Source organism: Barbus barbus, assembly GCF_936440315.1.
Source record: "Barbus barbus genome assembly, chromosome: 3".
In the NCBI taxonomy this organism is placed as follows: Eukaryota; Metazoa; Chordata; class Actinopteri; order Cypriniformes; family Cyprinidae; genus Barbus; species Barbus barbus.
Genome location: NC_136731.1, coordinates 32091402 through 32116843, shown reverse-complemented (window position 1 = coordinate 32116843; position 25442 = coordinate 32091402). Strand labels below are relative to the sequence as shown.

General features: G+C 42.3%; 2 protein-coding genes across 6 annotated transcripts in view; both read left to right on the top strand.

Moving 5' to 3' along the window:
* The first annotated feature begins 726 nt into the window (after positions 1–726).
* Positions 727–25442, top strand: part of nacc1a (nucleus accumbens associated 1, BEN and BTB (POZ) domain containing a) — a 31209-nt gene continuing 6493 nt past the window's right edge. Inside the window, exons 1-6 of one of the 5 annotated variants that reach the window (XM_079397922.1) lie at positions 727–2688; positions 5274–6311; positions 7714–7884; positions 9262–9367; positions 9451–9548; positions 16588–21545. In XM_079397922.1, coding sequence (XP_079254048.1) covers positions 5303–6311; positions 7714–7884; positions 9262–9367; positions 9451–9548; positions 16588–16895 — 1692 coding nt within the window. In that variant the 5' untranslated portion in view covers positions 727–2688; positions 5274–5302 and the 3' untranslated portion in view covers positions 16896–21545. Of the gene's footprint in view, positions 2689–5273; positions 6312–7713; positions 7885–9261; positions 9368–9450; positions 9549–16587; positions 21552–25442 lie in introns of those variants that run through there. The other 4 variants (XM_079397923.1, XM_079397921.1, XM_079397924.1 and 1 more) reach the window with 4 other exon arrangements.
* On the top strand, positions 23389–25257 carry ier2a (immediate early response 2a). Its single transcript, XM_079382878.1, has one exon. The coding sequence runs from the start codon at positions 23486–23488 to the stop codon at positions 24053–24055; it is 570 nt and encodes a 189-aa protein (XP_079239004.1). The 5' UTR covers positions 23389–23485; the 3' UTR covers positions 24056–25257.

Below are 25442 nucleotides of genomic sequence, written 5' to 3'. Positions count from 1 at the left end.
TAAAGGTTTGAATGGGTCGGAGCTTCTCAAAGGAGAAAATTAAACTTTCTGCATCCTGAGATACTGCAATAATGCCACTAGAGGGCAGTGCTACGTTTTATTTGAATTTTCTATACATTTTACATCACTTTCCACAAATAAGATACTATATTTTTACAGTCTGCTCTATGGGTACAACATGGGGCCTGAAGCTTATTTATTTAACAAATGATCAGTTAAATTTTGGATATGTCTAAATTTAGTTTGATTAAACGGAATTAAATTAGATTACATTACAGATTAAATAGACAAACTGTATTTAGACATATTACCTTTTAAAAATTACAGTAATGTGGTTGTAAAATGAAAATTTAATCTGAATTGAGATGTCAGTAGGTTTTTTTTTAATAGTTCTTACAATGTCAATTCAACACATTAATCCTGATTATATAAGGTGGCAATTACGTGAAACACCACATGGGTTATCAAAACTATGGATAATGTGTATCGGTGCCATAAATTACAGCGCTCGGGGCAAAAGTAACAAAAATGATACATGAAAACAAATTACATTAGATCTCCAGGACGCTAACGAAAATTTGTTCAACCAATGTAAACCCCATAACTTAAAATAGTATAAAATATGGGTATACCTGTCTGATTTGAGGGCTTCTGTAGAAGTATACAAAAAAAATGCAGTGTAATAACACACATACACCAATCTGGCAACCCAGTGTTTTCACTTTCACCGAATCGTGACTACGGAAGCCCGTGCGCACGTTTTTCAGACGCAAAAAATGCAATTGGAAATGTAGCTCACCGGGGTAATGTAAGGACATCTATAGGGTCAGCTTGTGACGTCACGCGGTCGTATAGTTTTCCCTGTAGATTCAGACACATAGATTTATATGACCTGCCGGTTTGGGCCTTGTTCACGGTGCGGGCAAATTTACATGGATTATTCGAGCATACAGTGAGTATTTCATGCTTCCCACGTAAAAAAAAAAAAAAAAACGTATTGATAAACAATTCTAATCAAGAATCGCCCACTAGCCTCATTGAGGTAGCCAGTGGTTGTTTTAAATGCAGGGCTGTTGAAATAAATTATACAGGAATTTTAATGAAACAAGCGAGAAATATTAAAAAGCAAATGAGCTACACAGAACTAAGCCAATCCTTTCGGAGAGCAGTAAAATTCTCCAACACTAAACGCTGATTCAATATAAACAAACGTTATTTGATGTTCCCGTTAACGTCGTCTCGCGCTGTACAGTTCATGGCGTTCTGTGCGCGCTCTATATTGGGGATCTGTCTGGCCTACTTTTTGCGCACGTATGGAAACGAGGCGGTGGCTCTTTTCGCTGTTGCTGTGCCAGCCTATGCGCAAGTACATCTCGACGCTGGATAGGTCTCCTGGCATTGAGGCTGCGCCTGTGATGATCATGCGATTGAGTGACGATGGGGAGTCATGTCTAGTCTGTGCGTGATCAGTGGCTCTGCGCTCCGCATCCCGCTGGAGAAAGAGTTCGCGCTCGATGGCTCTGCGATCGACTCCGCGCCTATGCCCACAATGAATGGCTGTTTCCAGCGCGAGACAGACGAGGCGAGAGAGTGAAGGAGAGCGAGCGCGTCGGACTCCATTGAAACACTTTGAAACGGCCTCCACCTAAGGGGTGAGTATCCCGCTTTTGAATCCGCGCGGCGCGCCTCGCGAGGTTGTGTGACACTCGAGGATGGCGCGCGAGCGGCTGTCCTGGCATTTTGGCCGAAATCCGGTGGCTTTGAGATGTTTGGGGGGCATTGTTTTGGGGAAGGTGTGCAGTGGGGGATGGGCACAGACTAATGGTACCAACAAAAAGTTTAACCACTTCACCGACCTTACTGACATGGCTGATCGCGCGTGCTGGCAGATGTTCCGGAGTAAGATCTGGCTATTTAAAACCTCGGTTTCCGGGAATTGTTTTAATATGTCAGCTAAACGGCTTATATTTATGCTTTTAATTTGAAGACGGTACTTTGAGCGTGATCGGTGTTGTGGCGAGGAGTAGTTGAATCATTTTCTTATTGGCGGAGTCTGGCTGACCCCCCCCCCCCCCCCCCCCCCCCCCCCCCCCTCTTCTGTCAGCGCTGGTTCAGTCTGGCTCGCCCCCAGTTCGTGCATTTGTCCCGGGATGACCTGTTGATGTCTGTGAAATAAGATAAGGTGGGGTATCCTAACTAGCGCGAAATCGCCATGGAACATTAACTTTGAAATCCCGCGGACTGAAAAGTATGCACTTGGGTGTTTTTGGGATGCTAATACCGGCTGCTCATTGAATCGTTGGAGATTCTTGAGTGTTGCCGTTGTAACGGAGTGGCGTGGAGAACGGGGCGATCCTCGTTTCGGCGGACCCGTCTAGGCCCGAGGATGTAGGCACGCTCGCTCTCGGTGCGGTGCATTGGCATAGACGGGACAAGAGCGGCAAACTTGCTCGTTTCGTGCGACGCTACGCGCCGCTTCCCCCCGCTGCGTTTGTGCTCGCTCGCATGTAGGTGCTGCATTTCTCACAGAGTGGCTCATAGTGGGCGCTTTTGCCACCGTTCTTCACCCCCTCACGGCCCGTGCCAGGGGAGAACTCCGGACAGACGAGCAGATTGACTGACACACGGTTAGCCTGCCGCCGACACAGCCTCATAACACCGCTGTACTGGCAGGTCTGGCGGCCAAAGGTTTGCTCTTTGTTTTTTTCTATTCTACTTCACTGCTCTGCATTGTTGGATTAGTGTTAGTTTATGTATCGGCGTATGTTCGATGGCTGAGTCTGCACTTCCATCACACAGGTTTGGCATCACAATATTACATATGACTCTAAAGCTCAGATGCTTCTTTTTGCTTTGATGTGTATCAGTGGTTCTCAACTGGGGGCCGGGGCTCGCTAGGGCACTCTGTCAACTTCCTAAGGGACCTCAATCATGTTATATTTTAGTATTTTTAAACAATTGAAATGCTTGGAACCTATATTGTAATATAAGTAGCGTAGTGTATTATGCTACTCTAATGGCAAATCAGTGACTTCACATATACTGCCGAGCTGTCACTCAGACAGGTTTTCTTATTTTTTTAGTGCAGCATACAACTTGGGTGAACAATATTGACTTTATTTTTCCTCTCTCAACAATCATACATAAAACAGCTGTAGAGGCATTTTTTCACTCTTCTTACGTTTGCTCATCTTTCCTTTCAAAAAAAAAAAAAGTTGTAAGCTAGTTAAGCAGAAGTTATGTAGCACCAAAGAAACAGATTCATGCATTTATTATTTCTTTCCTTAAAGAAGGCACAATGTGGTAATCTTCAAATCACCAAATGTGTTAATCTTTAGATGAATTACCATGAATTATTTTTATATATTAACAGCAACAGTTTCTATTAGTAAAAGGGTTACAAGCACTTTTGACTTTGACTGTGGGGAACCCTGGAAGTTACAAGGGTTGAGAACTATTGACTTTCAGGGTGAGTTCAGGTAAAATAGGCTACTTTTTGATTTTGACTGCCTAAAAGTGGCCCATTTGACATTAATTTACAAAATAATTAAAGGAATAGTTCACTAAAAAATGAAAATTGTCACCATTTACTCCCCTTCAAGTTGTCCCAAAACTATAAGTTTCTTTTTCTGACAAAAGAGGATATTTTGAAGAATGTTTGCCACCAAACAGTTGATGGTAGCCATTGAGTTCCATAGTATGGTTATAAAAAAAAATACTGCAAAAGTCATTGGGGACTACAAACTCATACAGTTTTGGAACAAATGGAGAGTGTGTAAATAATGACAGAATGTTATTTTTTGGGTCAACTATCCCTTTAGAGTAAAGAATTTGTCAATGACAATAAGTGCTTTTTGAGTATACCTGATTATTCATTAGTAAAAATAGATTGAAGCTATTATGAGATTGCTTTTTTTCTGTGCTTTTACAAGTACGTGTGATAGATGCTCCAACTTCACTGGTTATTGCATTTGATTGTTTGAAAGTCTCGTGTGCAGATTGTGAATAAAGTCTTTAAAAGTTTATGTCCCCCCTCACACACTGCGATAACCATACCTAAGGTGTCCCTCTCCTCCCCCACCCCGAGGGAAAGCTTCTTAAATAAACCCTGGGCCTCTCAGTGTATGTGTGCCACTGCTCTCTGGCCAACTGTAAACAAGCCGTTTTGTCTGATGTCTATGGCTTGTGTGTGTGCATGCAAGGGAGGGGGAGCGAGCCTGAAGTCAGACAAAGAGGGTACTTCTTTTACCACGAACGTCCTGTTAGTTCTGTGTGATCAGATCAGATTCAGTGATTTTTAATGTGATGGCTTGTGTGGGAAACATGTGCCCAGATGTTCTGCCTACCGCGGTCTAATCTTAATGTGTGAAGTATATCATATCACAGTGTTATACTGTCGTGTTGGTTTAGCTGATATGATTTGAGGGCTGTTTTTACTTCACCAAATGATTGCAAAACAATAAGCCACAATTTTTGCGCTGACGGCAAAATGTCAATCTGTGCCTTCGCAAAAAGTTCTGCCACTCATTCTGCCGATTCGCCAAAAATCCTCCCCTGACTAATAGGAGCGTATTTGTTGCCTAAAAAGGAGGGAATTGTAAGCACTGCAGTTTTAAACTCTGTAGTAAAGTTTTGGACAGCCCATTTTATAGTAGAAAGCGCGGGTTAACCGTTTCTAATGAAGTTACCCAGCAGCGCGGCTATGAGCTGTAATGATGGCTTTGCTCATGGTGTCACATTTAGCAGTAATAAGACTGGCTGCAGTGCCAGTCAAAGCCCATTGTTTTCCACCCTCTTCCTCAACTATGACCTCAATGACTGGTTTAGTATCTCTCTGGCTCTCTCCCCCTCTCTCCCTCCCTGCTGTACTACTGTAAAGAGTGCCATTTTATCTCTGTCTCAGCTGAATCACCATCTCATTCAGATTAGCAGTCACATCCCGCTCACAGGATTTTAGAGGCGGCTCGCCAACCCCCTATTATTTTTCAGAGTTTGCATGTCCTAGGCCGCTCTGCTAAAGGTTCCCACAGGCTCGTCCCTGGGGTCTTCTACATTTCACCTTTTAATGTAACAGTCTGTTGCCGGTATCCGTTTGTGTCTTTGCAATAAATTGTGTGGGATTCAGTGGATTTTACTGCTTTAAAAGCAAATGATGGTTGCAATGAGTCTTCAGGGTTGAACTACTGTGTTGCTGCGAGAATGCTGCTGACAAAGATCTCTTTCTTTCTCTTCCATCTGTCTTTTCCTCCTTCTCTTCCTCCGGTGCTGCTCAGATTTCTCTGGTGGTGCTGGCCATAGCGCCATGGCTCAGACCCTTCAGATGGCGATCCCAAACTTCGGCAACAATGTCCTGGAGTGTTTGAACGAGCAGCGGCTGCAGGGGCTATACTGCGACGTGTCCGTGGTGGTGAAAGGCCACACCTTTAAAGCCCACCGCGCCGTGCTGGCGGCCAGCAGCTCCTACTTCCGTGACCTTTTCAACAGCAGTGCGGGCAGCAAAACCCCTACGGTGGTGGAGTTGCCCCCAGCTGTACAGCCGCAGAGCTTTCAGCAGATCCTGGCCTTCTGCTACACCGGCCGCCTCAGCATGAACGTCGGAGACCAGTTTCTGCTCATGTACACGGCCGGCTTCCTCCAGATCCAGCAGATTATGGAAAAGGGCACAGAGTTCTTCTTGAAGGTCAGCTCGCCCAGCTGCGACTCACAGGGCCTCCATACTGAAGAAACCCCTCCGTCGGAACCTCAGAGCCCTGTTACCCAGACGGCGGCGGGTGCTGCGGCCAACGGCGGTGGTGGGGTGGTGGCTACGGCGGCCAGTCGACCCGCTTCATGCTTGACCCCATTGCCCCTCGTCTCTCGGGTGAAGACAGAGCAGCCGGAGGCCTCACCGTATTCGGTGGTTTGCACGCCGGTGGCCAAGCGGCTATGGGAAGGAGGCAATCGGGAAGGTGGCGGAGGCTCGGGGGTGGCTGGCGGAGGAGGGATGAGGAAGGCGGCTCGCTTTTCCCAAGAAATGGCACGCGGAAGCGCCATTCAGCAGCAAGGTAGCATGGGACTTGGTATGGGTCTTGGAATGGGCACAGGGGGTCACGGTGGAGGCGGAAGCACCAATGGGAATGGCAACGGCACGAGCAGTGCCACCCCTGAAGGCACCAGCCCCGGTACTTTGAGTGCCTACGCCAGTGATTCGCCCATCTCTTACCATGATGATGAGGAAGAAGAGGAGGCGGTGGATGACGGCACTGAAGAGCAGTACAGGCAGATCTGCAACATGTACACCATGTACAGCATGCTCAACGTGGGTGCTACAGGTGAGTCCACAGCACTGCTGCATGCGACGAAATGCTTGAAATTATTTACTCAACATAATGTTGCTCTAAACTTGTATGACTTCTTTCTTCAATTTGAATAGAGATGGTGAAATTTTAACAATGTGCTTGTTGTGTTTTCCATGGGATTACAGTGAATGCAGACTGGAGCTTTTAAACTTAAAAAAAGATGCAAATGCACCATAAAACATAAAACTTGTCCATGTGACTCGTGCACTATAACTCAAGTTATCTGAAGCCGTGTGATGGCTTTTTGTGAGAAATTGACTGAAATTTTTTTATTAAATATCGACATGACATTTGACTCTGTATGTATTTTTAGATGCATGTTTCTGTCCATGCATATATTTCGCTATTTATTTTGACCTTGCAATTTATCAAATTGTCATAACTCGTTCTTTCAGGAAAACGAAAAAGACTTCTCTCTGGTGGCATATGTAGTTGATTGCAGCTCCCATATCTCAAAATTCAATCAAGAACCGAACAAAGAACAAAGTCCCTGAGCCTACTACATTTCGATAATTTGTTACACTAGAATGCACGTCACAATACAGATTAAATGTCTGGTGCTACTTTTTTTTTCAACTAATAATCAACTGAATAATTATTCAGTTACAATCTCTTCCTTAACAGTTGTGATCGCTGATCAGTGAGTCTGTGCAGCTCATTTATGAGTAATTCAAACCAGTTTTGTGAACTGGATCAACAGATTCCTTAAAAAGAATGATTAATTTACAAATTAAACATTACTGTTACACCCATCAACTTTCACCATTTTTGGTGAATAAAGACACAAAAAGCTCCACTCCCTCTTCATGATTGCATTGTAAATAAACTTCCACAAAAATGTCTTCATCTGGTTCCATTGAAAAAACAGAAATCATACAGCTTTGATGATGGCAGAATAGAATTTTTATTTTAAAGTTTTAAATTAGCACTTCCTAAACCGGCACTTCCTTTGATCCTGTGTGTGTTGTAATGTATACAGCATCTAGCTTTTTTTGGTTCCCATTTTAACAAGTTAACTATTGTCTACTCTCTTTTGTGCTTCTTAAATAGGAATATCATCATAGCTAAATTCACACTTTTTGTTAAATGCTTGAACTGTTTGGAGCTCATGAATATTTTATCAGAAGTTCTTCTTATCTTCTCTCAGACGGCATTAAAACCGAATGTGTTCTGATGCCTTTGGATTTCACAGGTCTTTTATTAGTCTTGGTCCCAAGAGCTCTGTATTATCTGTCTGTTTTTGAGAGTCAAAAGACTTGAGTACTGGTTTAGAGTCAAAAGACTTGAGTACTGGTTTAATCTTCACGCCTGCACGATCATCACGTTTTTGTCTTCACGCTTCTCTATTCTTCATAAACTTCATTCCCTTTCTCAGCAGGTGAACGTGTAGAGGCCTTGCCGGACCACTCCGAGACGCGGCCCAGGATGCGCGGCCGACAGGATCTTGCCTCTCTCCCCGCAGAGCTCATTGCTCAGATCGGCAACCGCTGTCATCCTAAACTTTATGAGGAAGGTGACCCTGCAGAGAAACTGGAGCTAGTTTCAGGTCCGAGTCTAATCACTCAACCTGTTCATTAACAAAGTGCAACAGATGAGCCAAAGTATCTTCAGTCAAAGGTGTATTGTGTGGAAAAAAAACATTCTTTTGTTGTTCAAACCATCGTTGTCATATCCTGTATGGATTTTAGGAAAACATCTGCTGAGAAAACAATGTGAAAGTTAATCTATAGAAGAGTCTAATAGGGAGGAGAACCAGCATGTTCAATAGCCCATGAAAAGCAAATGATCTTATGTGGTGATTGATAGGTCAACTGTGTAGAACAGGTTTTGTTGAGTGACTGTAGGGTAGTGGAGGCTTTTGTGAGCTGTAAGCATGGCCTTAAGTGACTCTGAGCCGTCTGACTGGATCTGTTCAGTACACATAACAGAGGAATTCCGCTAATCGCTGGAACTTTATTTAAACAGCAGTCGCATATATAAACATGCAGCTCAAAGTGCTTTACAAATACGATAAAAGCAAGCGTTCGAACAAGACCAGACATGAAGCAATATAAAGTGGAAAATGAAATGAGGAATTGAAACAGACGAGAAGACTAACGATAAAAAGGTCTTTGGGAAAAAAAATTGTCATCAGAAAGTCATTAAAAGACGAACAAATACAAAGCGCTGGAGGAGTGAAAGGCAAAAATGGAAATGAGACACAAATGTTTAATTAAGATAAATAAGCTTTTGAATGGTTTGAATTAGTTTTAGTAAAGTGCATGGAGGTAGGATTTGTTTTTTGAATTTTAATGACCAACGTCTGTTTTGACTTATTTTCCATCACAGGAATAAATGACACTTTAAAATGTTAACTTGTTTTAAATAAGTTTTCACAATATTACTGTTTTTACTGTATTGTCTTGAACAGGCATTGTGAGCATTAGAGACTTCTTTCAAAAGAATGAAGTCTTACCTATTCAAAACCTTTGTTATTCTAATTTTCTTTTTATTTGGAGAAGTGTTCTGTATTTGAAAAGTTGCATTTAATGAGTATCTGCTGTGAGAACGACACCGCATGAGTGATCACAAAGATGGATGCAGTAGAACAATTTAATGAAAGCATAGGTGTAGAAAAGCTACATAAATAGAAAAACAGTTGTTAATACAACACTCAGCTCTCAAACTTCACAAGTCACTGTTAGCGCTAACACACATCAATGATCTTTAGCAGTAAGGAAAGCTGAATGTCTTTCTGAGCTTTGTGCGATTAGTATTCATTCATTTAGCATTCATTTTTGGGACTTCTATGCATTCATGCAAATCGATGAGTCATAAGGCATTTGTCAGTCTTTCAAAATGTATCTGCTTATATATCTTGAGGACATGAATACGAATGAAGTTTCACACCTTTTTAAGTGAGATTCACGTATATTGTCGACAGGCACCAGTGTGTACATCTCACGAGCTCAGCTGATGAACTGTCACGTCAGTGCGGGGACCAGACACAAAGTCCTTCTGAGGAGGCTGCTGGCTGCTTTCTTCGACAGGTGAGTCTGGGAAACGTTAAAGACATCTTTTATAATAGTGAAACTGTATGACGTCTAACTTTCTGTTTCTGTATGATGTACAGGAGTACTCTGGCAAACAGCTGTGGTACCGGCATCCGTTCCTCCACCAATGACCCCAGCCGTAAGCCGCTGGACAGCCGAGTGTTGCATGCAGTCAAATGTGAGTTCCTGCTCTTTTACAGTTGTTTTTTTTTGTTTGTTTTTTTTGTGTTTTTTTTACCCAAAAATCTAAATTCTGTCATCGTTTACTCACCCTGATGATTTCTTTCTTTCTTTTGTTGAACACAAAAGAAGATTTTTTTGAAGAATGTTGATAACCAGACAGCTGCTGCTAGCTTTTTACTTAATACTCAGTATTGTTTTGATTATGGATACATCGATCCAATATCAGTATCATTTTCTGCATATTTACTATATGCACTATATTTTAAGTGTTCTGAAGCCGTTTCATAGTTTAATGTGAAGTATAGATGAATATTTAAGTCAAGTTCACGTAAACTCTTCTCCCCGCTGCGTCTGTCTGTCATCCTCCATTCACCATTCAAACTGCGTGTCACGTTCGGTTACTACAGTCAAAATGGTGAAATAACTGACAACTGTTAAAAGAAAAGGCTCAATAAAATATTGCTCAGATATAATACACTTAACATCAATATCTCTTCCCTTTTTAAGCGGAGTGCTGCGCGCTGTGACTCCATGTTGCTTTAAGCACATCATTCTGCACACGGGATGCACATAAGCGCTTTGTGCCGCTCTGTATTGAGCCATACCCTATATATTATACTTTTTGTTCTGATCTATCTAGCATATGTTGCTGCCTTCATTACTGTGCTGTGGATTTAAAAGAAAATGTCTTTTAATTTTATAGTAGCAGAATCAGAAATCAGAAAGAGCTTTATTGCAAAGTGTGTTTGCACACACAAGGAATTTGTCTTGGTGTTAGGAGCTTCCAGTACAGAAAGTACAAACATAGTGCAGACAGTATATAATTAAGGTGATAAAGAACACTAATAATGAAGCGAATAGACAATAATTAAGAATAACAATAGTAATAAAGAATAAAAATATACAGAAAAGAGACATGACCATAGACAGAACTGTGAATGTGCATGTGTCCTATGTACAGATGAAGGTTTGATGAGTTATTTACAGATGTACAGTACTGGGGTGTGTTATGTGTTGTTCAGGTGGGATACGGCCTGGGGGAAAAAACTGTTCTTGTGTCTGGCTGTTCTGGTGCTCAGTGATCTGTAGCGCCGACCAGAGGGAAACCAGGGTGTGAGGGGTCCAGAGTGACTTTCTTAGCCCTTTTCCTCACTCTGGAGGTGTAAAGTTCTTGGAGGCTAGGCAGAGGGGCACCGATAATCCTCTCAGCAGTCCTCACTGTCCGTTGTAGTCTACTGATGTCTGTTTTGGTAGCTGAACCAAACCAAACAGTTATAGAAGAACATAGGACAGACTCGATGATGGCAGAGTAGAACTGTTTCAGCAGCTCCTGAGGCAGGTTGAACTTCCTTAGCTGGCGGAGGAAATACAGCCTCTGCTGGGCCTTTTTCACAATAGAGTCAATGTGATTGTCCCACTTCAGGCCCTGGGAGATGGTGGTTCCCAAGAATCTGAATGACTCCACTGCAGTCACAGTGCTGTTCATGATGGTGAGTGGGGGGAGAGCAGGGGGGTTCCTCCTGAAGTCCACTGTCATCTCCACAGTTTTGAGCGTGTTAAGCTCCAGGTTGTTAAGACTGCACCAGACAGCCAGCTGCTCAACCTCCTGTCTGTAAGCAGACTCGTCACCGTCCTTGATGAGGCTTATGACTGTAGTGTCGTCTGCAAACGTCAGGAGCTTGACAGAGGGGTCCTTTGAAGTGCAGTCATTCGTGTAGAGGGAGAAGAGCAGTGGGGAGAGAACGCAACCCTGAGGGGCACCAGTGCTGATGGTGAGAGTCCTGGATGTGAGTTTGCCCAGCCTCACTAGCTGCTGCCTGTCTGTCAGGAAGCTGGTGATCCAACTGACAGATGGAGGAGGGCACAGAGAGCTGTCTCAGTTTGTCTGAGAGAAGGTCAGGTATGATGGTATTGAAGGCCGAGCTGAAGTCCACAAATAAGATCCTTGCATAATTCCCAGGTTTGTCGAGGTGTTGCAGGATGTAATGCAGTCCCATATTGACAGCGTCATCCACAGACCTGTTTGCTCTGTAGGCAAACTGAAGTGGATTCAGCAAGGGTCTAGTGATGTCCTTTAGGTAGGCCAGGACCAGTCTCTCAAGTGACTTCATGAGCACAGACATGAGTGCGATAGGTCTGTAGTCAATAAGTCCAGTGATTTTTGGCTTTTTGGGGATGGGAATGATGGTGGAGCGTTTGAAGCAGCAGGGAACTTCGCACAGCTCCAGAGATCTGTTGAAGATCTGTGTAAAGATGGAGCCAATTGGTCAACACAGACTTTTAGACAGGCAGGTGAAATACCGTCTGGTCCTGAAGCTTTCCTAGATTTCTGTTTTCTGAAGACCCGGTTCACATCCTCTACACAGACTTTAAACGCAGGTAGAATGGTGGGGGAGGGAGTAAGGGGGCTTGCAGGGGGGGAAGGTGAATGTGTGAAGTACAGATCAGAGCAGGTGCTGGGTATCAGTCTGGCCTTTTCAAATCAGCAGTAAAACACATTGAGATCGTCAGCCAGTTGTTGATTCTCCACAGACTGTGGCGGTGGTGTCTTGTACTTAGTGATGTTCCTCAGACCGGTCCATACTGACGCTAGATCGGTTTTTGCTGAAAGTTCTTTTTTCAACTTCTCAGAGTAGTTCTTTTTAGCCACTCTGATCTCCTTTGTTAGTCTGTTCCTGGCCTGGTAATACAAGATTTTATCCACACTTCTGTAAGCGTCCTCTTTGGCCTGACGAAGCTGTTTGAGTTTCCCAGTAAACCCCAGTTTATCATTATTGAATGATAAGAATGTCCTGGTGGGGATGCATATATCCTCACAGAAACTGATATATGATGTTACAGTCTCTGTGAGCTCGTCCAGATCGGTGGCAACAGCTTCAAAAACAGTCCAATCAGTGAGGTCAAAACAAGCTTTTAAATCTTGCTCTGCTTCATTAGTCCATCGTTTAACAGTTCTTAATACAGGTTTAGAAGATTTAAGTTTTTGCCTATAGGTCGGTATGAGATGAACCAAACAGTGATCAGAGAGCCCCAGAGCTGCCCGTGGGACAGAGTGATATGCATCTTTAATTATTGTGTAACAATGATCCAATATATTATGTTCTCTGGTGGGACATGTAACGTGCTGTCTGTATTTTCGCGGGAGAGATTTGCTTTATTAAAATCTCCAAGAATGATTAAAAGAGAGTCCGGGTACCTTTGCTCGGTTTCAAATATTTGTTCGGCCAGCTGTTGCATCATGCACGCGTCCGGAGACACATACACATTCACGAGAATGAAGGAGGAAAACTCTCGGGGCGAATAGAACGGTTTACATTTACAGTTTATGAAGAAGGCCTCCAAATTAGGAGAATACATCTTCTTCAGAGTTGTTACATCTGAACACCAACCTTCATTTATGTAGAAACATAGTCCACCACCTCTCGTGTTCCCCGTTAGCTCCGTGATGCGGTCTGATCTGAACAGCTGATATCCCGGCAAATGAAGCACGTTATCCAGGATGGTTTCACTCAGCCAGGTTTCAGTGAAGCACAATGCAGCAGAGTTTGAAAAGTCCTTATTTGTGCGGGTGAGGAGAAGTAGTTCATCCATTTTGTTAGGAAGGGATCGGAGATTCGCTAGATGAATGCTTGGGAGCGCAGTTCGGAAGCCGCGTTCGCGGAGCTTAACCAGCGCGCCAGCACGCTTCCCCCTTTTCCGTCTGAGCGCGCGTTTGACTAGGACCGCTGCCCCTCTGACCAAAACATCCAACAAAGCGTCTGAATAATCAAAAACCGGAAAAAAATTGTCCGTAGTGTGTTGCCTTATGTCCAGTAGTTCGTCTCTGGTAAAACTGACAGTAAGAGAATGACTAAACACAGAACACACAAACAAAAACATTAAAAGAACGGGAGCGTTCCACACCACAGCAGCCATACGCGGCGCCATCTCAAGAGTTTGAGTAGTTGGGTCAATATCACCATAGAGTGCCTTTCAACCCTCACAATGCTCAAAAATGTTGGTTTTAATTTCCCTTTCACTTTGTCTCATCATAAATAGTAGACACTCAAGTACTATAAAAACATAGCTGAGCTCCCACACATTTTGTTTAGATAATCCACCCTGTCATGGACATATACATGGACATATGTGACCCTGGACCACAAAACCAGTCATAAGGGTCAATTTTTCGAAATTGAGATTTATGCATCACCTGAAAGCTGAATAAATAAGCTTTCCATTGCTGTATGGCTTGCTATGAATATTTGGAATATTTGGGCGAGATACAACTATCTGAAAATCTGGAATCTGAGGGTGCAAAATAATCTAAATACTGAGAAAATCGCCTTTAAAGTTTTCAAATTAAGTTCTTAGCAATGCATATTACTAATTAAAAATGAAGTTTTGATATATTTACAAAACTTCTAAATATCTTCATGGCACATGATCTTTACTTAATGTCCTAATGATTTTTGGCATAAAAGAAAAATCAATCATTTTGACCCATACAATGTATTTTTGGCTATTGCTACAAATATACCCCAGTGACTTGAGACTGGTTTTGTGGTCCAGGGTCACATATATATTACTGTATATTACTATATAAATATTACTGTTAAATGTGTTTTCATTGCAAAATTAAGATGCAAATTATATTTTCTGAAAGGTAACCTAAACAGGGTTATTAAAAAAATTATATTATAATAATAAATAATATTATTATGTAGTTATAATTATATAATGTTGTTTCACTGTTTTATAAAATTATTGTGCACCCATGATTTTTCTAGAATAAATTTTGCTGCTGAGTTCTGCACTAACATAGTTTATAATAGTATTTTTTTGTCATAGATTATGTGTATATTTTTTTCATTTGTTATTTTTCATTAAAATGCAGTTGTCTATATTTAGCAGAGTGTGTTTAACACACACGAGGGATGATCAGGATCTGTTTTTTTTTAATCAATTCTACATTGTAAAAAAAAAACTGCGCTGGTATCGGATCGGAATCGGCCGATACTCAGAATGTTTGGTATCGGATCGGAGTGGTCCTGAAAAAATGGTATCGTTGCATCCCTAATTTTCAGTCAGTGGCCAGTGGAAGCTGTTTGGTTACCAACATTCTTCAAAATATCTTCTTTTGTGTTCAATAGAAGAAAAAAAACTATTAAAAAAATACAGGTTTGAAACAATTTCAGGGTGGGTAAATTACGACAGAATTTAAATTTTTAGGTGAACTATCCCTTTAATCCTGTTCACTATGGGTAGAGAAAACAATCGATAAAGTATAGTACTGCAATATTTGTGTGCTCATGTTGTATCAAGACAGACACCAAGTATGATTCTTTTATCAGGGCCTGAATTAGAATTGTGAGTATTGCACATAATTTTACAAACTCCGTGCATAATGGAAAAACAGATCAAATCAATAATTGAAATCTTTCTTTCAGACTGTAATTTTACAAACAGCACAAGTGTCCCAATGCTGCCACATCTCTCTATAATGCGCTCTCATTCTATTTACATCTCTATATTTGCAAAGACTATAGTAATACAAATGGGACTTTTCTACTGCATGGTACGGTTTGGTACGCCTAATTTTGAGGGGTTTTTCCACTGGGAATTGAACTTGTGACATGAGCCACCAGACCCACTAGATTTAAATTGGGTTGAACACAACTTTTTATTGAACGAACGCACTTTTGTTTTTAACAACTAGGAAGTACAGACGTTCCTCTCATTGATAGCTGAGGAGCGGATCCAGCGAGAGCTTGATGGGACAATGTGTCTAATCCCGCCCACTCTAAAGCGGTACTAAACTGCAGTGTAAATGCAAGCCGAGCCGTGCTGAGTCATACCACACAGTGGAAAAGCGCCAAAAGACTGTTCACTCCTATACTTATGAATGGGAGAAACTGCAACGCGCAATATGGCGGAATAGTCCTGCTTTCTAAATGAAAGAGCCAATCGCTGATTGGAAAAGTCATTGCATCGCTGCAGTGCCTGTTAGAGGCTCCGATTCCCTTAGAAACCTGAGCACGTTGTGATTACGCATGCGCATGGGCTGGTCTAGCCTGATACATAAGCTTTTTAAACACTATTTGAGCATAAAGCCTGGTACACACCAAGCCGACGGTCGGCTGTCGGGCAGTTTTTGTTCGTGGGCCAACTAAGTTTTCTCAGTGTGTTCCGCGCCGTCGGCTGAAGTGTCTCGTTGGCTTTTTTCGGCCGATTCGACATGTTGAATCAGCATCGGAGCTTGTCGGTCAGTCAGGCCATCGGATCATTCTGTTTGGCTGTTCAGCTGGCAAACCAGTGCACGAGAAAGGCGTACAATGGACGTGCTACTTGACCGTCGGGTGTTCAGCGTCGGCTTGGTGTGTCAGGGCAACTTTGGACCCAGACGCTGCCAACGTGAGCTGACCCCGCAGTCTGCTTTCGTCCCCACTAGTGCATCGGCTTGGTGTGTACCGGGCTTAAGAAACCGCATTCATGGGGCAGTTCACTTCAGATTTTGTTGCTGATTTGAAATATGTAATTTAATTGTGAGTTCAGCGAGCAGTTTTGAGATTTCAGAATTCCCCCTTTCATTTAGATTGGACGTGGCCTTGTATGAGCTGTCTGGAAGCATTGCAAATATGGCCGCCGAGCAAACAGACTTTCCTTGAAAGGGACTTTGATATATGTTATCGCATTACTCAGCATATTGTAAAATGTTTAAAATTGCAAAAATATTGAATTGTGATAATATCATGTTGTGGGTCCTTTGGTGTTTCCAATTCTTACTGTTTGCACCAAGTATGATAACTACAACTGTAAAGTTTCGATAATCAAATTCTGCGAGAAAGGAGAAGTCCACTGCAATAATGACAAAGAGGAATGATATTGTTGTAAACCCACTCAGAATCTTTTTTTTTATCCAGCTTATGATTGCTAAAAACATTGACAGCCAATCAGAATCCAGTTATGGTGTGGATGCTGAAAGTTATCTGTAATAGTTATGGTTCTTGGTGTGATCGGGCCTTTAGAAATGTCTTCTTCCCTTATGTCAACAGTTTACTGCCAGAACTTTGCCACCAGCTTTAAGGAGAGTGAGATGAACGCCATCGCGGCGGACATGTGCACTAACGCTCGGCGCGTGGTGAGGAAGAGCTGGATCCCCAAGCTGAAGCTACTGATGGCAGAGGGCGACGCCTATGCCAATTTCCTCCCCGACAGCATCAAGATGGAAGCAGACGGCCTCAGCGGCGAGCCCGCCTTCGAGACGGCGAGCCTGGAGGGCGGCGCTTCGGTGGAGACCGGAGGATCCTCGGGCGAGTCTCTGCAGGGTGTGGGCGGAGACAACGGCACTTTGTTTCAGTGAGCGACCCGGCGAGGAAAGCGCTGCCCCATCCCCTCTGCCGCCCCACCTCCTACCCGCCTCCCACCCCGCTGCGTGACTCTGGGCTCTGCTGCTTCTGCCTGGGATGGGAAAGGGAGAGTCGGGTAGGGGATTGGAGGAGATTGCACGGTCTAGCGTCGGGAGGAACACAAGGGGTTGATGCCAGGGGCGCCATTTTCTTTTCAATCATTTTTGTTTTTGCTGAATAACCCTCTTTTGCACAGAAGATCCCCTTTGCCTCCATGCTCGGCAAGTAAATCTAGTCACCGATGCTATAGGAATGCGTAATTAGGACCAGGAAAAGTTCTTGCGACGGGAGGTCCAAGGTTCCTTGATCTCACTCTACTGAATTTGAATGTATTCGTGATTTTGTAGCACCTGGCTATGTCAGACTAGCCGATTGTATTTGGCCCAAGAGAGAGACAGGAAAAATGCCTGTCATAAGATCTGAAGGAACAGCAGATGGAGAAAGTAGTGAGGGAGGAGAGGAGAGGAGAAAGAGAAGTAGGTGGCTAATTCTGTCTCTCGTTCTGTCTAAAACGGAAAGAATCTGATATCCTCCTCTCCTTCCATTCCTCCCAAAATATATGTGGGATCTTAGTCTGCCACGTTCTTTGTTTTTTATGTCGCCGTTTTCTCCTTTCCCCTTCTACTTGTTCCACTGTGTGTGATTTATATGAATCCAGAGTTGATGAAAGATGATTAAGGACTGTAAAGGATAAAAATATATTTATCTGCTCGCACCTTTAGAGCTCGAGAGAGAGGGATTGTTTTAAAATCTCTTTTTGGGTTTTAATTTTTTAAACCTTTTCTAATTTTTTTCTTAAATGTTTCTCAAGAGACACCTTGTTGTTGGGCTTTAAATGGAAATAGTGAGAAAAATAAGGACTATTTTTGCATAAGGATTATCTGGCGTTTCAAAGAGTGGTGCTTGGCTTGTATCGCGATCATGATCATGTCCGTAGCTGAATTCGATTGGCCATTTTGACCAGTGATGTACAATTTGCGTCTCTCGCCAATGAAAGGGGTTGTTTATCCAGAAATGTAAATTCACCCCATCTCAATCCAAACACAAAAGACAAGTGTTAGTTTTCATTCAGTGAAAGGCCAGTGGGGTTCAGTGTTGTCTTGGACCCCATTGACTTTCATTGTATGCACATAAAAATAGCTTCTTTTATGTTCCACTGAAGAAATAAAGTCACACAGGTTCGAAAAGACTTGAGGGTGAGTAAATTATGACAGAATTGGATAAACTATCCCTTTAAGAGAAAAGAAAAATTGTGTAGGACATAAAAACAAAGTGTTTTTAGTTTGTAAACCTTTTTAGCTTTCTTCCCCCCCCATTATCGCACACAAACATGCTTTTACAGCCCAGGGGGAAGGGAGGTTGTGCTTCTTATTGTTAGTCACTTTACTGTCTTAAGGTTCGGGCCTGAGTTTGTGTGTGTTTGGGAGCGGAGGAGGGTTTACATTGCCTGTGTCCCAGGAGAGGAGGAGCAGACTGATTAAGTCTCTTCATGTTGCCCATGCCCCTGTTTGGGCAGCTGTGTGTGCGTGTGTGTCTGTCTGTGCTCGCTTAGGCAAGCATGTCTGTGTCCGCACAAGTCACCATCTGTATACATTCCTTGCACATAGTTGGCACTGTATGTTTGCATGTGGGTGATGTGTTGAGTCGGGGATTTAGGGTATGTTTGTTTCTGCGTTTATGCGCTGGAGGCGTCTCATACAGATGCTTTTAAGGAAATTTGGCCATCTGAAAGTTTGCCGTAACCCGTGAACTTTTGCATATCCCAAATTTCCATGGGGATTTGAATGGGATTGCATGTGATGTCTTAATGTGTGCTCAGGCATGGGTTTTAAACGCACATGCCTCACGAAAACAGAAATTCGATACTGTAGGCTATTTTAATATTTCATGCCCGAGTTATTAGGCCATGCGTCTTTGTATAAGTCGTGTTTTTTTGTGCGTCTGATCTCCTGGGACACATACAGTAGCCACCCCCTTTCTAACAGAGGAAATGGACCTCTTTGCACCTTTTCGTAGACTGAACTAGAGCTTTTTGCACCTTTTTTTGTAGAGGAGAGAGGTGGATTGTGCACCTTTTTTGTAGAGTGTAATCGATGGTTTTTGGACTAAACTTCATGGATGTGTATGTCTCGGTATCTGGCCCGGAAAAGAATGCACCCCTGCGTCTGCGGCCAGCCGTGCTGAATACTGATGTAAATATCGAAGAGACTGTTGAACAGATTTTGACCATGTTTTTAACAGGTCGCTCATCTTTTTAATTGATGGCTTACATTAGGACTTTCACCCCTCTTGTTTTTGCTCATGTTCTTATTTCATTTATTTTATTTGCATAACCAAGTCTGGCTTACCTGCTGTCTGTATATCTGGAAATTATAGTTTTTTTTTTTTCCTGGCTTAAGAGTCGTAGCAAATAAAGTGAACTCCTGGCAAGTTTACTACTTAAATGCAGTCTGGTTGAGGTCTGACCAGTAACCTCGTTTCTTTTTCTTTTCTTTTGGACCAGAAAACAATAATGCCTCTTGTGTAGAAATGTACAACATTCGAGAAGCCTGCGAAATCAACAAATGGGAACGTGCATGCATACATTTCACTCTCCATTTTATTTCTCCGTTCTTTTAGCAGACCACGTGTACTGTATTTACTTTTCAACTACTACTAATTCAAGGTGAAAGAGTTGACTTGCCAAGTTTTTTAAGGATACAATATAGAGTTGTTTGACTGATGATAGAGTACTGAGTATTTTTTCATTTCTTTTTATCGACTAAAGTGCTGGGAAAGTGGGGGTCCATGGTGAGGGATGTACTGGTGCTATGTGTGCTAGTCTTTAGTTGTTAAAGGCCTGCTGGGTCACTGGTGCCTTTTCAGGAGGACTGCGGGAGACTAACTGCGTGTGTATCTGGGTGGGGCGTGGAGCAGCGGTGCTCCTCTCTCTCTCTCTCTCCTCTCGCCAGCTATGACTGTGCCAGTGTTTATGCGTCCTCCATTTTGATGGCACAGATCACATATGCTGCATGCGTCGCTGGAGAGGAACCGCTGTTTCCATGCGCCACCTGCTGTCTGTGTGTTGTTACTGCAGCTTAAATTTACTACTTACAGTCAACACCAGGGGGTGTCATGCCTGAGAAAGATGACTCTTGGTGGCCACAAAAAAAAAAAAAAAAAGGTCTTTCTCTTACTAGGAAGTTGAAGGTTGACGTGTAATTTTTTTCAATGTTAAAATACTACAAGTAAGCCATTTGAAGGTAAATTTTTTTTATTTTTATCCCCCCCCCCAAAAGGCATAACACTGTGGCGCTATCAAAAAGTTGCTCTGTTTGTTTGAGCATCACAACCAGCCCAAAAGAGCCATCAACCCATGGCGTAAGTTCGAAATTATTATGTGATTCCGTTTTAAATTACACACTTTACCTTTAAGGGATTTTTTTCTTTGCCTAGCCTCGCCTGGTATGAATGTGGGAACGAAGGGACCAGTGTTGATCAAAAAAGGCCGGGATGTCCATATCACGCCACCTATCTGTCTGCTCTCTGTGCCTGAGTAAAGCACCTTTTTCTGGGGTTTGCGTTCATAGACGTGCTCCTCAGCACCTTGCAATTCAGTCTGACTGTCACGGAGTGCAGAGAGCAAATAGATGGCGGACGCCTGAGTGGGTGGAGAAAGAGCGTGAGAGTTTAACTGCCCATAAGTCTTGACATTCTTCCTTGTGACACAGTTTGTTGGGGTACTGTGCATTGTAGATCATTGTGTATTTGTAACCTGGTGGATGGATCGCTGACAGCATGCCAGAGAGAGTATGGAGCGATGTATTAAAAATTGAACTCTTTTATAAACGGTGACTGTCTCTCCTCTCTGCAAAAATGCAGAAACTGGGTCCGTCTGTTCTGGAGCAACGGACTGGCTGTATTTTGCAGGTTTTCCTTTGGCTTGCAGTTTTCGCTACTTTTTTTGTCAACCTAAGCCTCTTTACCCTAATGCAGCACTGCTATTCCTCTCAAAATAACAGGCGTACCACATAAAGATACTCTCACCTCTTTCTCTGTGTGTTGCGTTCTCTTCCAGCACACCCCAACACTCTGCTTTCAGTCTTTCCCTGAAACGAGACGACGATGATGATGATGATTATAACCCAACTTTGCAAATGTTTTGGTAAAGTAACATGTGACAGCCGGACAAATTGCCGTCCGGACATAGTATCACGAATTACAGAAAAATACAGACAGGATGGGGGATGACATCAGCTCGCTTGAACACTCAAAACAACAAACTGGTTGTGAACCTTTTTTTACAATGCAGTGTCTCACTTTCTATGAATAGATCCCTATACAAATCTATATACTGTATATTACATAGAAGCACTAATGAAGTTTGATTGTTAGCTGTGCACTCTCAGCATGAGTTGTAACCCATACCCAGCTGTGCTCATGCAGTGACCCTGTAACGCCAGTGCTCATCCACTCCATTCTGTCTGTGTTCAAAGTGCCAATAACTTTGTGAATCCCTAACTGTGACCCAATATTATCAAAAGTAATTGCACATTAACTACTGTAAAAAATGAGTAAGAGAAAAGTCAAAGGATACAGCTGAATATCTTAATAAAGGTTTGTAACAAAGGATTGTGTCTTTGGCTCTTTCTTTGTGTGTTAAAGTAATTTTCAACTTTTTTTTTCAACTATGTAGGCCAGTTTAAAAAAAACTAGGAATGTCAATAGATTCAAGTAATTGTGCTTTGTTCTGTAATGAACTGTATGATGTCAGTTTGCATGTTTTACGTTATTAATTCTACATTATATAAAACTATACTTTTATATTTACTTGGGAAGCAAAATGATGTGAGATTTGAAGTCTTGTTTTCTGAAAAATGCATCAAAATGTTGCTTAAAATAAGGGGGGAAAAGATATGGCAATAAAGAAAAATAAACTTAATATATTAGTCTTATTTTCTGAAAAAAAAAAAGTTTTTTTTTTCTTTCTTAAAACAAGAAATAATGCAATGAAAATAGTCTTGTTTTCCCAAACCCACAGTTTTGGCATTTTAATGTAGTAATAATAATATATATATTTTTTTAATTAATAATTAAATTTTAATAATACTTTCAAGACTTCTTGCAGCCCTTGGAAGTCTGGTGAGGCCACCTGGTTGAGAAGCACATAGTGTGTAATGCACTCTAACTGCAGTCTTTCTGGAGCGAGTACTAAAAATGGAGGTCTTTCCTGAATCCGACATTGTTAAAAATACAAACTAATAATTTACATTCTGGGAAAATAATGAATGCCAAATAAAATTTAAATTTTTAAGGCACAGAACTTGCAAATGTTTACTGCAGCCAACACTGCACCGGAGCCGAGTGGATATATAGATTTTCTCTTACAGCGAGACTCTTACATCAAAATAACTCCATGAACTCTTTCCTTATTGTATCTGGCTATTGTGTATTAACATGCAGACCATGGGTGGTTATTGAGAGCTTTTACTAAGATCTAACCACAAAGAAATGTGTGCTTATGCAACCTTTCGTCACACAATCTGCAATCCAGAAACTGAGTGCCCTTTTGACATTTCGCTATTTGTGTTATAAAATAGCCTTGAATAGGTCCACTGCCTCGAATGCCTCTAATACAACTCTATGTTGTTTGAATAAAAGAAGTCTATTAGCATATTCCGTCTCACATTGGACATTCACTCTGTAATTGTATAGTTCCTTCCACCAAACACTAAACTGAATGTGGACTGAATTCAGAAAAAGAAACCCCTTTGGGAAAGCAACATTCAAACAACACCTGGGAATCTGTTCGATAAAATGGTGCTGTAGGTTTTACACGAAAACAGCTGGATACACTCCGTAAATGGGCAGAGGAAGTTTGACGCGCTCATGTCATGTGAGGTTACTGGCTGTGACGAAATCTTTTGAAGCAAATATGGCAACAGGAAGTAGCCCGAGCGCGTTCACGCATCATGGGTTTACCACAGAGCGGATGTTCCTTATATGGGCACAAGAGAATGAGGAAGCTAACACTTATCCATGAGAATGAAAGTGTCTATTATTAACCCAGGCTAAAAAAAAAAGAATATAACATAATACAATAATTAAAAATTACAATATTCAAAATTTCATTGTGTCGGGTAAGATTATAGGATATATTTTCATTAAAAATAACATTACTCGAAATTAAATGTACCAATAAAACAATCATGTTATTAACACTGATGTTGAGTTACTTCAGTTTTTCCATTTTTAAAAAGGTCATTGATAGTCTAGTGATAGCCACTTGATGATTAATTTAGTAACTAATCATCAAAAACCCCTCTGACAGATTACATCAGAAACAGAATAATACACGTTTTGACTTATTTCCTCAAACAGAGTCCTTTGGGAGGAGCCCGAGTGTCAATCACAACCGCATACGTCACCTAAACTATATAAAGCCCGCTGTCTTTACGCCGAGGTTTACTTCGGTGAATGAAAGTGAACTGCGCTCAGGGGAAATTAACTAAAAGGTGCTTGTATGTTCTCTTTTTTAAAAAAGTTAATTGAATAACAAAGAACAATGGATGTCACAGCAGAGGCCAAGCAGATTATGGTCCAGGCGCTGAGTAAAATGTACAGCTCGCGCACGCAGCGCGGTGGACTCAGTCTCCACCGGAGCCTGCTGTTGACGCTCGTGATGAAATCTGCAAGGGACATCTACCACTCTGCCCGGCTGACAAGCGAGAAAAATGCGCAGTCTGACACACACGGTGTCACAGAGAGCACAGCACAAGCAGAAGTGTCCATGGACACGACGAGCTCCACGACTACAGCTCTGCGCTCAACAGAGACACAGGCTACCGAGGATGGGCAGAGGTCCGGAGTCGAGTGTCATTCACAAATACACGACCCCGCAGGACTCACAGTGGACAAAGAGAACTGCAACCCAGCCGGAATGGACCGTCACTCTAGAAAGCGACGGAGCAAAGCAGCCACAGACCCTGACTTCCTACCATGCAAAAAAGCCAAACTGGAGTTTGTGGAGGTCAGAGGAATTCTTCAGGCGACCCAGAGTAACTCCGCCACCTGCGGCAGAGCGCTGGACTCACCGTCACTCGTGCCTATGCCGAGAACTATTGCCACGTTTTGAACAGACTATAACAGCAATGGCACAACACAAGGACAGCGGAGTGAACTTTGCGCACTGTTGAGGGAAGCGTATCTGCTGCTGGAGTATTCAGGGCACTTGACTGATGTGGGGAGGTCCGTGGGTGATTACTTCTAGTGGAACAATGTGACAGACGATTACTCATCGGAGAGAGGGTAGCTTTGGACATTTGTGACTAAAGGTGCTTGTTCAAACTACCGTGTTTCTCTGATTCAGGACGTGACGCGGCACTATTACTTCTACGAGAAGTGTGACTGAGAGGATATTCATATATGAACTTTATTTTCTATTTATTTATTGACCAAGAATGGTTTCTGCTTGTTCTCTGTGTGTGTGGTTCAGACTTTAGGAAAGTGCTGTCAGGATTGTCCAGTCATTACACTGACTGGGATTTTCTTCTTGCTGGAAAATCCATATTAAGCTGTGTTTTGTAACATTGTAGCTGGTTTCTCACTGGTCCAAACTAGTAGACATTGTAGCTGGTCAGCAGCTGATGACCAGGGATTTTCCAGCAGGTCAACATGCCATAAGCTACTATAAACAGACTTCATGATGTTTTGATCTACCTCATTTTTGTACAATAAAATATTCTCAACCTTCTAATTTCTGTGTGTGACGCATTCTGTTCATACGTGTTTATCCGGGAAATGTCCTGACTGAGTCAGCTAGGCTTGTTGAGTGTGTTCAGAGTCATGTGACCGGAGGTGCGGATGGCTCGCGGGCAGGAGGTGTGTGTTTGCAGAAGGCAGGATGCGGTGAAAAACATCAGGCCGGATGATCGCTACCGTCTCTTTTTTTCACACTCCCACTTCTTTTCAACCCCCGTAACCGGATCAGGAAATGGGGCATAAAAGAATAGCAGCAGTAAAACGTTTAAGCCATTTACAGGTTATTAATGGACTATTAGCAAGTGTAATTAAACCCAAACTTAACGCTTCCTTTATTAGCCATTGTCCTTATTCTGATAGTTTTCTCTATTTAAAGTCTACGCTTAAATTGTCCTAGTATATGTGAATTTGTGTGTTCAACCAACCTTACATCACAATGCAGCCAACTTATCCAAACCGCGATGAGCTGGATACAAACTATTTTCTGCAGTTGACGTCTATTGAAGTTCGTCTTTTGGCGCCTTGAGCACAATTCAACTTAGCAACTCGTTTATCTCGTTTTATAAAACCCAATATTTATGTAAAGACAAAAAAATAAGTGATGGCAGTTTTATTAGTGCTCGAGCAACAAATTCTTGCTATGGTTACTGCGCAGATTTATAACATAACATCGTTACTAAATTGTTTACTATAATAGACTACAATAGATAGGCCTATATACAACACAACCATTTTTTGATAGATAGATAGATAGATAGATA

Coding starts and splice junctions, on each gene's coding strand:
- ier2a (XM_079382878.1), top strand. CDS start 23,486: ATGGATGTCACAGCAGAGGCCAAGCAGATTATGGTCCAGGCGCTGAGT.